At 37.3% G+C, this 14,341-nt stretch overlaps 1 protein-coding gene across 3 annotated transcripts in view; it reads right to left on the minus strand.

The window, feature by feature from the left end:
• The window catches only part of USP3 (ubiquitin specific peptidase 3), a 143,009-nt gene that overhangs the window by 85,405 nt on the left and 43,263 nt on the right, over nt 1-14,341 (minus strand). For 2 of the 3 annotated variants that reach the window (XM_006831554.1, XM_006831553.1), the window contains one exon: nt 10,715-10,846. The exons of the other annotated variant lie outside the window; for it this stretch is intronic. In XM_006831554.1, coding sequence (XP_006831617.1) covers nt 10,715-10,846 — 132 coding nt within the window. The remainder of the gene's footprint in view (nt 1-10,714; nt 10,847-14,341) is intronic. 3 annotated transcript variants of the gene reach the window in all.

The raw sequence follows: 14,341 nt of genomic DNA on the forward strand, positions 1-14,341 counted from the left end.
ACCTGGGGACTCTTGGGCCCAGAGTCAGTGACATAGCCACAGAGGACTAGAGTGGAGAGTGAGGCATCCAGATGATAAGAAGAGAGGGCACATGCACAAGAACACCCCACACATGCAGATAATACCCACTTGACCTGGCTTCAATGACTAGATGATCAGAGCTCAACTAGAAAAAGAAAGAAGAGGAAAAAAAGAGTAATCTTATATAATTTGATCAACTTGACCTACAACTATGGATGCAGTAGCTTAAAAGAGGGAACAAATCTTTACAGTGAGGATCATTTCCACCCCCTCCAAACACAGAGTAGACAGGGATGGGCAACTTGGACATTGGCTACCCAAAATGGGGTGGGGGGGCCTACAAGGCAAGAAGGGAATGGCTTACAAGCTTTCAAGAGGGAACCTAGATCTAGAGGGTGTGGAGGAAGGTAGAATCTCCACTGAGTAGTATCCAATCTGTCTAGGCGGGGCTAATAAAATGAAATGTGGATAGGTCTCTTGTAATACAACAGTGAATAATTGTTATCAGGACTGATTGTGAGGGTTGGAAATGTAACGGTAGACGTTTTATAGCAATAAGGGGAGTGATTAACTTTTCAGTCTAGGAGTGGAGGTCCCTGGGACCATCAAGGGAAAAGAGCGGCGAGAGGGATCCTACCCAGAGCAGTGATGCCTGAGACGGAGGCAGAGACGATGACATAGAGAGATGGAGCAGCTGAGGGCATTAGACACAGAGAGGGAGAGGGGCTGTGTGCTGACGACCGGGGGGGGCAGGCTTGTAGTGTATACCCTTCAGTTGGTTGATGATGCATGGGGGGGATTGTAACCATGGCAATGAAAAGATATACAATAGAATGAATGTAAAACTAATGTTCTCCCATGTAAACTATCACATCATTCACAATGAAATATAAAAAAAAAATCTTTTAGGAAACAACTTCATTTTAAAAATTATTTGTTAGTAATTCCTGATGTGCTACTATCAAATAAGTCAATTATGGAAAGTTAGAAGAATACCTGCTGAGCAGCCCCACACTTTTTGTTAAAAGCAGAAAAACACCACAGCCTTTATTTTTTTAGACCACCTGTTAGAAAGTTTCTTTTTAAAGTTAAAATACTATTTTTTCATAAATAAAAGCCTTCCTACTCCCTAAATTTTAGAACACTGAAAATTCTGTCCAAATAGTTTGTAAATATAAGCAGAGATTTTCCTTTCTTTTTTAATACAACTGCCTTTGAACATGATTCAGTATCAATTTAAACCCATAAAGAAGATTTTTTAATTAATTTTAATTAAACTGCTTATTACAAGTGTTTAAAATCTGAAATGCAAATCTTTTTTCTACACAAATGAATTTTTCATATTTCATTAATATTTCTTTGTGTGAAGGAATGCTTTTAAACACTACCTGCTGGAAAAGGGAAATTCCAGCGTTTTAGTTTTAATACCCCTTTAACACTTTCACATTCTCAAAAATTCAATTACTATAGTAATTTGACAAGACTCTGTCAAACGTAAAAAGATGGTCTGCCCAGCATTTTAAATCTACTACTTCCAAGTGTCTAAGTAAGAAATCAAATGAAAGTTCCTAATTTTAACCTTTCTTTCTCTTCAATAGCAATAATGCATACAATACACAATGCCATTTGTATTGGTTGGGGGAAGGAAGTGAGGGCTGAAGGGAAGGAAATTAAACAGACTGAACACCAGCCCTTGTATGCAAATCTTGGGAAGATTTTCATTTTATTTAAATCTTCATTTATCTCTAACTTGGTATCATGTCAATATGATTTAGTCCCTAAAGGAAAACGCTCATGTCCAATCAAACTTCTTCTTTTTGGCATTGTTTTGGAATAGTGTCCCATTCTATGTTGTTTTGTTTGGTTGATATGTGCTTCTTCTAGATATCCTGTTTATATCAGAACTGAGGGTATTCCTGTTGGGAAAGAAATAAAATAGCTCACCTATGTCATGCTTCTCACTCATCTATGCCAAGAAATTTGTAAAACAATTATCTGGCCAACTCATTGGAAGAGATTCACATTTGTGTTGATTCTAAAAAGAAGCAACCCAACAATGTGGAAATCAGACAATATCATTAATATCACATGCAAGTAAAATTTTTCTAGAAATAATTTAAAAATGCCTGCAACAGTACATTGACAGGGAACTGTCAGAGGTTCAAACCAGATTCTTATGAGGATGTGGAATGCGGGATATCATTGCTGGATCTTGGCTAAAAGCAGAGAATACCAGAAAGATGTTTATCTGTGGTTTATGGACTATGCAAATGATTTCAATTGTGTGGATCATGATAAACTATGGAAGAATGCGTATCCCGGAACACTTAATTGTGCTAATGAGGAACCTGTATATAGACCATGAGGCAGTTATTCAAACAGAACAAGGGGATACTGAATAGTTTAAAATCAAGAATGGTGTGTGTCAGGGTTGTATTCTTTCACCATACTTATTCATCTGTATGCTGAGCACATAATCCAAGAAACTGGCTTATACGAAGAACACATCAGCAGGACTGGAAGCTCACTAACAACCTGTGATATGCTGAAAGAATGATACACACTTGCTCGCTGAGAGTGAAACAGATTTAAAATACCTACTGATGAAGATCAAAGACCAGTCTTCAGTATGGTTTGCAGCTCAACGTGAAGAAAACAAAAATCCTCACTAATGGACCAAATAAATAGCATCACAGTAAATAAAGAAAAGATGGAAGTTGTCAAAGACTTCATTTTGCTTGGATACACTATCAACACACATGGAAATAGCAGTCAAGAAATCAACCATTATATTCCATTAGGCAAATCTGGTACACAAGGCCTCTTTAAAGTTTTGAAGAGCAAAGATGTCAGTTTGAGGACTAGGGAGCACCTGACCCAAACCATGGTATTTTCAATAGCCTCATATATATGTGAAAGCGGACGATTAATAAGAAAGACAGAAGAATTGATGCATTTGGGTTATGGTGTTGGAGGAGATTATTAAAAGTACCATGGGGAGAGAACAAACAAGATGGCAGATAGGGTGGAAGTGCAGTGAGGAGCTCCGTCAGCAACCAAGCAGGCTCAGGGGATGGTCCCAGTACTCTGAAACACTTAAAAAGGAATATTTACAAAGTTGGAAGGCTTATAGCCAGTGGAATTTGCAGCAGAAGAAAGAAATACAGTGCTTTCAATCCAAGACACTCAGTTGCAACCTCAGCAGCCATCTTGGGCAGGACCGAATGGGGGAAGGATCAGAGAAGCCACAGAGGCCTGACAGAACCACGGAGATTAAGGAAGAAAAGTGAAAAGGGAAGCCCATCTCCTGATCACATCTACCTGAAGGCAATCAGGAAACACAAAAACACCCACCCATCTAAGTTTTAAGGCCACAACTAACCACCGACTATGCCCAAAAAACAGAAACAGATGACCATATCAGCACATGTCCAGAAACAAGATAAAGTGATGGAGACAAATGAACTGGAGGTAGGCCTACACTCCATACTGGAAGGAGGGCAGGCTTTGGTAATGCTTGAGAAGGAATTCAGAAAAATGATTATAAAATGCATCAAAACACTTTACAATGACATTGAGAAAAATAAGGAAGAAATCAGGAAAGCACAACAGGAACAATCAAATAAGACAGATACAACATTGGAAACAATTCAAAACCTACAGAAAGATATCCAACTGATTAATAACAGAATATCAGAAATGGACAATACATTGAAAGGGCAAAGGAGTAGAACTGAAGAGATGGAAGCCAGAACTAGTGAGCTGGAAGATAAATCTCTCAATATTGCTAAGATAGAAGAACAAACAGGAAAAAGGATAAAAAATCTGAAGAAGGTCTAATATTCATGTTGAACAACATGAAGAGGAATAACTTTAAGAATTATCTGCATTCCAGAAGAGGAAGAATTACACAAGTCCACAGAAGAGATAGTTGAAGAGCTTATAGAAGAAAATTTCCCTAACATCCAAAAAGATAAGCATTCAAGAAACTCAATGAACCCCAGGAAGGATAGACCCTAAAAGAAAAACACCAAGACATATAATAATCAAGCTCTCTAAAATCAAAGGACAGGATCCTGAAGGCAGCTAGGGAAAAGAGAAGTATAACATACAAAGGCAAGCAAATCAGACTAAGCTCGGATTTCTCAAGAGAAATAATGCAGGCAAGAAGGCAATGGGGTACATATATAAAACCCTGAAAGAAAAAAACTGTGGACCAAGTACGACTGTGTAATCAAAAGATTCCAGTATAAACAGGAGCTAAGGGATTTTGCCAAAGCCAACCCTGAGGTGGAAAACATCCTAAAGGGAGTTCTGTGGACAGAGAACCAACAAGAACAGACAACAACCAGAGATTGACATACGTGGCAGCATCACCCGTAAGTCAATTGACAAATGGAAGAGTCAAGAACAGAATAAAACTATAAGAACAAATTCAGAGGATCTAGTAGGTCAGTCTGTGATCAAAACAATTACAATGCAAAAGAAGATAAACACAGAGGAACGAAGATCTAGGTGGTAGAAAGATCAGGTAAATTACAGGATAAAATACACTGTCTTAAATGGAGAGAAAAGTTAAAGGAATATAAGGCAATCACAACAGTGGGGTTGGTGTGGGGGGATTTTGGGGAGGTGGACGGAGGTAACAGTAGAGCACAGGGTAAAGGCAAACAAATCATAGATTGGGTGTTGGGGAGGGCAATACAAGAAGGGCGAGGAGGTGGAAGAACAAGGTAGATAGGGGAACACTGAGACAGGTTTGTATGGGCTAAGTGGGACAGAGGTAAATAGTGATGCATACTTAATCTTAGAACAACAAAGCTCTGTGCTCTACAGGGATCTAGGCATAGTTTGAAGAGGGGAAATAATACTAAGATGCTTGACTATCTTATGAATATTGGTTTCCCTTGTCTACTATTGTAAAATAGACACTTGAGTGGGATAGAAATGAATGTCGGGAAACATGATTACAGAAAACTTGTAAGCCTATAACTGATTGGAATGAATACCTAAAGGGGGTTCTAGAACTTGCCCAGTGAAACAGGGCTCTTGCGGAGCCTTTGCAGAGTTTAGGACCTTAGGTGGAATCCTGAGTCCCATCCAGAACCTTCTGAGGTGGGACATTCCCAATAGAAAGGACAAGCAGACCATTCCGGAACAGCTAGAGCAACGTGAAAGAGGACACATCTTCAAAGAAAGATCATCAGGAAAAAACCAAAGCAAAAATGACAGTATGACTCACTACTGCGAGAATAAGCAAGCTGTTCACTGGGAAGCCTTCAAGGCAAACAATCAAGTTCCTTCAGGACAAACCCCCCTCTAAGACTGAAACTCAAAGGGAACACATGAGAAGGCATGTAAGCATGCTGGCGAGCATACTGATCTACTGGTGAGTGGAAGAAGGGCAGCAATGAAAAAAAGGGCTGCGTTCAACCATGGTCCATTGACTCCTGTTGACCTGGAGATGAGAGAGAGAAGAGAAAGGGCTGCTGGTCCAAGGTGTGGTGAGACCTGGGGACATCTGAGCCCATGAACAAGGTCATAGCCACAGAGGGCTAGAGCTGAGAGTGAAGCATCCAGCTAATATGAAGTGAGGGGAGATGCACAAGAACACACAAATTTGCAGGTAGTACCCATGTGACCTAGCCTCGATGGCTTGATAATCAGAACTCCACTAGAGGAAGATTTAAAAAAAACAAAAAAACAATTTTCAATAAACGAAACAAGGATAAATTGCTACAATTTGATGAACTTGACCTATACTCACGGAAGCAGTAACTCTAAATACCAATGAAGAGGGACGGAGTCTTCACATAAAGTATCAATGCACACATTGTGTATCTGTACGTGACAGAGTATAGAGGGATGGGCAACTTAAGACACTGGCTACCTAAAATGAAGGGGCAATAAAGGCACGAAGTGGCTGGCTTACAAGGTTTCAAGAGGGAGTTTAATTTAAGAGTGTATGGGGGAAGAAAGAGTCCCCTCTGAATAGTTGTCATCTTCTCTAGATAGGTCTGGTTAAAAGAGATGGGGATAAGATTATTATGATTCAATAGTGAGTAACTGTTATCACGACTAATTTGCGACTGTCACAATTGTAAAGGTAGAAGTTTCATAACAAAAATGGGGGAGCAGTTAATCGTACAGTCCAGAAACAAAGGACCTTAGGACCATCAAGGGATAAGAGCACAAGCAGAATGTGGGACCTTATCCAGAGAAGCAGCGACACCAGAAATGGGGACATGCAGAGGCGGAGCGGCTGAGGACTCTAGATTCAGGGGAAGAGAGGGACTAAGAGCTGGTGGCCATGAGGCAGACCTGTAGAATGTGCCCTTTGGTGGTATAAATTATTATGTATGCGTAAGTGATTTTTTTGTTTTGTTTTGTTTTGTTTTAAAGAGCTAAAGTGAATAGAGAGAAATACTGTTAACTGATAGTACACAGACGGGAATATAAACATTGTGATGAAACAAGGTGTATGATTTGTTGAATGTAAAACTGATGATCTGCCCTGTAAACTTTCACTCAATCCACAATAAAAACCTAAAGAAAAAGGGAAAAAAAAAAGTATCATGGACTGTCAGAAGAACAAACACATCTGTGATGGAAGAGGTACAGCCACAATGCTCCTTAGAATCCAGAATGGCAAAACTTTGTCTCTCATACTTCGAATATATTATCAAAAGGGGCTAGTCCCGGGAAAAGCACATCACGCTTTGTAAAATGGAGGGTCAGTGATAAAGAAGAAGACCCCAATGAGATGGAATGGCACATAGGCAGCAGCAGTGGGCTCAAGTTTAACGATTGTGAATATAGTGCACAGTGGACAGCATTTCCTTCTGTTGTGCATAAGAGGTTGCTCTGAGTTCGATCCGACTCAATGGCACCTAACAACAGCAACTAATGCCATGATTAAGGAACCCTGGTGGTTCAAACACATAAGCACTGAGATGCTAACCAAAACATTGGTGTGAATCCACCCAGTAGCTCTACAGAAGAAAGACCTAGAGATCCATCTCTGTAAAGATGACACCATAGAACAGTTCTATTCTGTCACATGGGGTGTCATGAGTTAAACTGACTTGATGGCACCCAGAAACAATACTATGATTTAATTCTTCAGGAAAAATGTTCTATGGCTTTTTAGTCTTCCAAGATGGTCAGAAAACACCAAATTATTAATTTGATATAAACTTCCCAATTTCTGGAATTAACAAAATTCAATCTTTCAAACATATATTGTCTACTTTGCATAAGACAGTGACTATTACAGCATATGTGAAGATCTGCGATATGGCTCCCGTAGCCCCCCAAAATCTTTACCAATAATAAAGTATGCCATGGGAAATTACAAGCAACCACTGGACTGTTAACCACAAGATCAGCAGTTCAAATCTATTAGTCACTCCTTGGAAACCCTATACAGGATTGGTATTTGAGTTAGAACTGACTAGATGGCAGTTAACAAAAACAACAACTATGAGCTCAAGACTGATCACCTCCAGCTACAATTGGAGCTGAGGGGAGGGAGGTGGTGGAGATAGCTGGTAATTTCATAAAGGACATGCAGAGATAGGGTAGAGCAGAATTCTTGGAAAAGAGAAAATAAAGATAAAAAAATTAAGTCTTAAGAGTATGTTACAACTTCTTTAGAAAACAGAACACACTGGGAACAGGGCTTTAAAGGAGCTCTGGTAACATAGTGGTTACGAATCAGGCTGCAAACCGCAAGGTCAGCAGTTTGAAACTACCAGCTGCTCTGCGGGAGAAAGATGAGGCTTTCTGCTCCCTTAAAGATTTACAGCCTCGGAAACCTTGTACAGGGTTGCTATGGGTCAAAACCGACTCAACGGCACTTAACAACAACAACAAATGCCAGAGTATTTCAACTACAAACATAGTAATTCATAATCAAGTAGATTAAACACAATACATTCATATTTTGTTCATTTATCAGAAGCAAATAATTTAGTTCAATTACAAGATGTTTATGTACAAAGAAAACGTATACACTGAAGTGAAATAGCGAAAGTGCATTGGAAAATAACACACACACAACATACAGAAAGAGGAAATCTACAGCTGTATCAGCTTGGAAATACCAGAGCTTCCTTTTTGGCATTGAGTGTAATCAGGGTGATTCCTTGGCATTTTTCTCTAGAACCCATAAATGAGATGATGCTGTGACCAGCTGCAGCTCCCTTCCTGCATTTCAAAGCTTCGGTGTCTGCACACTTGCAGCTCTGTATAACTTCACACAAAAGCCTGGCAAGTGGCCAAGAAGCCTCCGCCATGGCATATATTTCCCAAGGTTTAAGATCTGCCATTTAATTCTAATTCAGTCATGAAGTGGCATGCACACTATACCAATATAAATCTAATTAAATTCCAATTTCTATTTTTAATAAGACGGTTACCTCAAAATGTAATATATAAAGACGTTAAAGTATATAACCACCTATATGTGTAAGGAAACCTATGAATATAATTCCACTCCACTATTCTTAAAATCTCCTCAAAATCTTACTGTTCTGGTCAGAAAGAGACTAGAGGGACCCCAAACTACTGCCCTTAGAAAACCTTCTAGCTCTTAAGTGAAGGTATGCTTGGAGGTTACCTTTCAACCAAATAATATACAAGACTATGAAACAACAGAAAAATGTGCTCCTCAAAACAATCAACTGAACAACAGGGCAACGTTTGCCCAAAGCCAAAGCTGAGAAGACAGAAAGGGGACAGGGAAATCTGATGAATGGAAAGAGGGACCCAGAAAGGAAGCAGGGGAAGTGCTGACATATTGCAGAGACTGCAACCAATGTCATAGAACTATTTGCATACGAACTACTGATTGGAAAAACAAATTTGCTACATAAACTTGTAACTAAAGCACAATAAAATGTTCAAAAAAACAAGTTACTATTTCCTTACAATCTTATTAGTAGAAAGAAAACCTGCTGCAAATTTATAGCACAAAGAGGTTTATATTTCCAAACTTTATATTAAGCAATTAATACACACTGCTAATTGAAAATCAAGAAAATTTCAAAATAAAGTAAAAAAGAAAAACACAAAAAACTAAGAGTGAATGTTCAGCATTTTTTATGTATAGGTGGGCATGATCTATCTATCTATCTATCTATCTATCTATCTATCTATCTATAAACCAATGACTGTGAGATGCTTCATGAATGATCTTAACTTCTGTTGTCTAAAGTCAAACACAACCACACAAAAACACATGGCTCTGTAAATTAGGTAGCTATGTTTTCTTCCTTGTATGTAAGTTTCCTGAAGAAAATGAAAATGAAAATACTTCAACAGCCAGGCTAATGCTTAATTTTTGAAGGAAAGAGTGTTTCATAACAGCAAATAACAACAACAAAATGAATATTAGCCCTTTATATGCAAATCTTGGGAAGATGGTCATTTTTATTGAAATCTTCACCATCTCTCTAGCTTATCTCTCCTTCTAGGCCCAGACACCTTATTTCACAAAAAGGATCACTGAAATAGTAGTGATCTAAATAATTAAACCTTAAAATATTTTAGGAGTCCTAGTATGGCACTGTAGGATAAGCACTCGATTGCAATATCGGTTTGAAAAAAGGTCAGCAGTTCAAATCCACCATCCGTTCCTTGAAAACCCTCTGCAGGGTTGCTATGAGTTGGATTTGACTACACCGCACCTAAACAGCAAGATATTTTAATAGCTAAAATTTAGTAATGTTAAACCTGCAAAAATGTAAAAGACCTAGAAAACTACTTACACAATTATCAGCTAAGGGTAATATAAAAAGGATGAATAGAAAGTGTTATTCAAAATAAAACTGGGACTTCAGATCCCCATTGCCAGCTGATACTGGGCTGTATGGTTGGGGAAAAGAACATTCCCCTTTCAATGTAAAATTTTTCTCTCTTCAATACCAACAACCTCTTGAACACAAAGCAAACTGATTAAAACAAATTTACTAGCCAAGGAAAGTAATGTACTTCACATAAATGGATATGATTGTTAAATATCTCTTGTAGGCTAAATAATCTAGGCTAGTTCTAAGTAGTCACAAAAAGAGATAGCTACTCTATTGTCATTTTTATGAAACAGACATGCATATTATACTACAAAGAGAGAACAGAGCCTCCAACCTCCTCATAAAGAATTAGATACTTTTTGAAAAATAGACTAAAAGGCTACACAGGACATTTTTGACATTTACCTCCAAGGAAAAAGAGAATAAAGCTGTACTGAGAGAAGGAAGGCTGTTAAAACAATTTTTGAAAAATAAAGAAGTGAATATTTTAAAGCTAATATGACAAAACGTTAACTAGGGTAGGGCTTCGGGTGGCTTTTATCATACCATCCCTTCACTAAAAAGAAAACAAAAAATGAAAGTAATGAATGATAACAAAAGAAACAGATTTTTCTCTCTTCTCCCTAAAGCTTACTGGGATAGACAAGAAGCAGGGAGTGAGAGAGAAGAGGAGGCCTACAAGTTGAAAGGAACAATGCAAAGTAAAATGGGGATGAATACGCACAGGCGGTCCTGAGGGCTCCAGTCCCCTGTGAATCCTAGCAGGGCTGAAAGGGGTAACACAGCAGCATAGAACTGGTGTGGGGGTGGAGGGAAGGAAACAAGAGAACACTTACATATACATAGTAAGAAATATCATTTCTAAAAAAACATTAACTTACCAGTATGTACTGTAGCTACTGCAATCCATACACACTGTGTGCTGAGCTTTATCTTGTTTTTCTGATTTTTTATGGTTGATTAAGGGTACTTGCGCATCTTCATAATGTTTTTTTGCATGGCCATTCACATACCTTACAAAGACCAAATGAAAATTTATTTTAATCTAAATATTGTTTGGAAGTTAATATAGTTGGAAAATTACATGTTAATCAAATCAGAATGAGAAACAATACTCTTATAAGAGCAGTCAATCATTTAATGATTTCTTAAGCTGAATACTTAAAATGTGCTATTTTTGCAATCAACTATTATAGTCAACTCTTAATTATACACAAGACTAGGGTCAGGCAGGGAAAGGCATTATCTATGCAAATTAGCTTCAGGACCCTTGATGTTACCACTTATACTTTGCTGAAGCTTTTGTTACAGCTTTTTTCTTTTTTTATAAGCATTTTCTAGGGCTGTTACCAAATGTAAGCTTTGTAAACAAAATTACTTAACTACTTCCCACAGAATCACATGCTCTACTCAGGTTGCTGCTTAACATAAATGTGAGGGTCAGATATGAAAACAAGATCATCGTTCACCTCTTATTAATATAGCTTCAAATCTTTTATTTGAACAAAATAATCACAATAACCAGTTCACAAAATACAAATCATTTTATGCTTGGACAAAGATAATAGAAGACTGACTCTGACTTATTAAATCATTGTCTTACAACAAGCAAAATGACGGTTCATATGCATATGGTAGGCAATCAAATTGATCTTCACCTAAACAATGTATAACACTGTAAAGACCCTTATAAGACAAAAATCTCCCCAATTCTAGATATAAGGCAAAAAATGTGTAGAAGACAAGGCTGACTTGAAAAGTCAGAACAGTCAAAATAAATGTTGGTTAAATAGTACCAAAACAAGCTGGTTCAGAGAGTTCAGATGACATTTTCATCATGAGACACCTTATTGGCACCAAAAGAAACACTTACCTTGGGGAAAGAAGGGTTAGTGGTGGAGAGTGGGAAGGATGAGCTCAGAGTCTGATTGTGTTCTTTACCCATTATACTCAAAGCAGTAAATACAATTAACATTTGGGTATGTATGGGTCCTCTATCTAAAAAGTGGACTAAAATAAAATAGTAATTAAAAGAGTATAAGCTCAAAAACTAGAATCGAGATCAAAAGTAGACTTTGTCACAACCTAGCCATGTGAGTTTGGATGAGTTATCTAACCTCTCTGTGCTTCATTTTCCTCATCTGTAAAATGGAGATAATAGTACCTGTATTTCATGGGTAATTGAGTGATTAAATTAAACAATCCAAGGTATATAATAAATGATTAAATGTTATCTATTTTTTATTAGTATTCTCTTTTATATGGTTGTTGTTAAGAGCCATCGAGTCAATTCTGACCCATAGCCACCCTGTATAGGATTTCCAAGGAGCAGCTGGTGAGCTTGAACTACTGACCTGGCAGTTCAAACAACTTTGCAGTCTGATGCTTAACTACAATTTATTCAGAATCCAAACAATACAATTACTTAGAAATTGGTCATATTAATCACATATTTCAATGTAACATGTTATTGCATAAATCAGAAAATACCAATATTTAACTTTAAAAAGTACACACCACAGTATTATATAAGTTCAATATCTAACTAGATTAATTTTCTATGCTTATATAAAAGTCTATAGCACTGTTGTTGAAGTAGTGTACACCATTAAAAAAAAAAAGCAACATTTATGATGGGGAATACTTTCAGAATCAAAGAAAAAGCAATACTAAACAACAGTATTAATAAAGGGCATTATCACTTTCAAGGAGCTCTGGTAGCGCAGTGGTTATGAGTCAGGCTGGTAACCTGAAGGCCAGCAGTTTGAAACTACCAACTGTTCCCCAGGAGCGAGATGAGGTTCTGCTTCTGTAAAGATTTACAGCCTCGGAAACCCTGTACGGGGTCACTATGAGTTGGGACTAACTCCACGACACATAACCACCACCACCACTTTCTACTCTGAATCAGCTAACTATGTAAAGTACATACAATTAATTTCACCACAAAACGGTAATGTCTAAATGTACAGGATCTTTATTGGTAAAGGTTAGTGTATCTGTCAGAAATAAGTGTGATTACCACTGACATAGGCTAGTAATGTTTTGGCTAATACCTAAATACATCAATCAGAAATTAACAATTTTGTCTGAGGTGACTAGCACAAAAATAAATTATTTCCACTATCTAATTTCTGATTTTAACTAGACACTTTAACCTACATCTCAAATGGAAGTATCTCATTACATAGATATGCTCCAGATTCCTAACAACAATCTTAAAAATTCATAAAGAACTCAGGTGCAATGGTGGCATGAGGACCAACAGAATATATAACTAAATATACGATTGATAAATTATTTTTCGTAGCTAAAAGAATGTTCAATTTAAGAGTTCTCTTCAGATACATGGTTTAAAATCACTGGGAAATCAGAATACTTGGCAATCCACACCTAGCCATAAATGGTAACAGAAAATTAACCAATTGCTATGAAAAATGGAGGTCCAACTTCAGGCTACTTTCATTATCTGCTTAATCCATTTAGTCTTATTTCTCTGAAACTATGTTGAATTTCTCAATTTAAGATTGTTTGTAATTGGAAACAGCCCACCTGCAGAGTCTAGAAATTTTCCAATTGATTCTTCCACAATATACTTAGAGAAGAATTCTTTGCTGCTTGCTATTAAGAACATTAATCTCTCCACTTTTTGAGCGCTTGTCAGGTCTTTTCATTGGCATATGACCTTGCAGATTTATTTAGGTTGTAGAGCGCTATGAGACAACTGGAGAACACAGCTAAATAAATTTTATTGCATTATAATTCTCACCTCTCAAAATCTAGGAGAGGAATCTGTCTCTTCAAGTGTAGAATTTAAGTGCTTCTACTTTTCTTCTTTTTTTAAAAAAATGTTAATCTGTACAAAGTATTTTCAGGTTCCCCAAATCCTAGAGATTTCAAAACCACAACAGCCACAATTAAGATATGCAGTTAACATTTTCCAAAAGTACTAGAATTGAAAAAACACTCAATTCCAGGACTAAAATTGTGAAAAATCAAAAATTAACTGAGCAAAGATGCTTTCTTCATGCAATGAGGGTTTAAAAATAACAATGGGGGAAACATTACAGACAGATACAATATATAGGATTCAGGCTGTATATATAAGCTCAATATCTAACTAAATTAATTTTATGTATGATTTCCTATCTGCTAGCTGCTAAGCTATTAATTTGTGAAGTAAATTCAAAGTGCATTTTCTAAGCTAAAAGAGTAGACTACCAAGCTAAAAAACAAACAAACAAAAAACACTTGATCTTTCTTTGCGTTTGCATTCAAAGAAAAGAGCTATTGAAGTCTTTAACATCATTTTGAAGCAAGAACTGGGAAGAAATGCTCAGGTTTGAACTGGGGGAGAAGGTGGTCAAGTCAATTGGAAGCAAAATGTTTTAATGGAACAATGTAGCATTTGGGACATGTCAGACAGGAACTAATAATGAACTTCACTGTGAGATCATTTCCAAAGGGAATTCCAAGTCTCTTCCCCCCCTCCCCCCCCCCCCCCCCCC

The sequence above is a fragment of the Chrysochloris asiatica genome, unplaced genomic scaffold (assembly GCF_000296735.1).
Source record: "Chrysochloris asiatica unplaced genomic scaffold, ChrAsi1.0 scaffold00004, whole genome shotgun sequence".
Lineage (NCBI taxonomy): Eukaryota > Metazoa > Chordata > Mammalia > Afrosoricida > Chrysochloridae > Chrysochloris > Chrysochloris asiatica.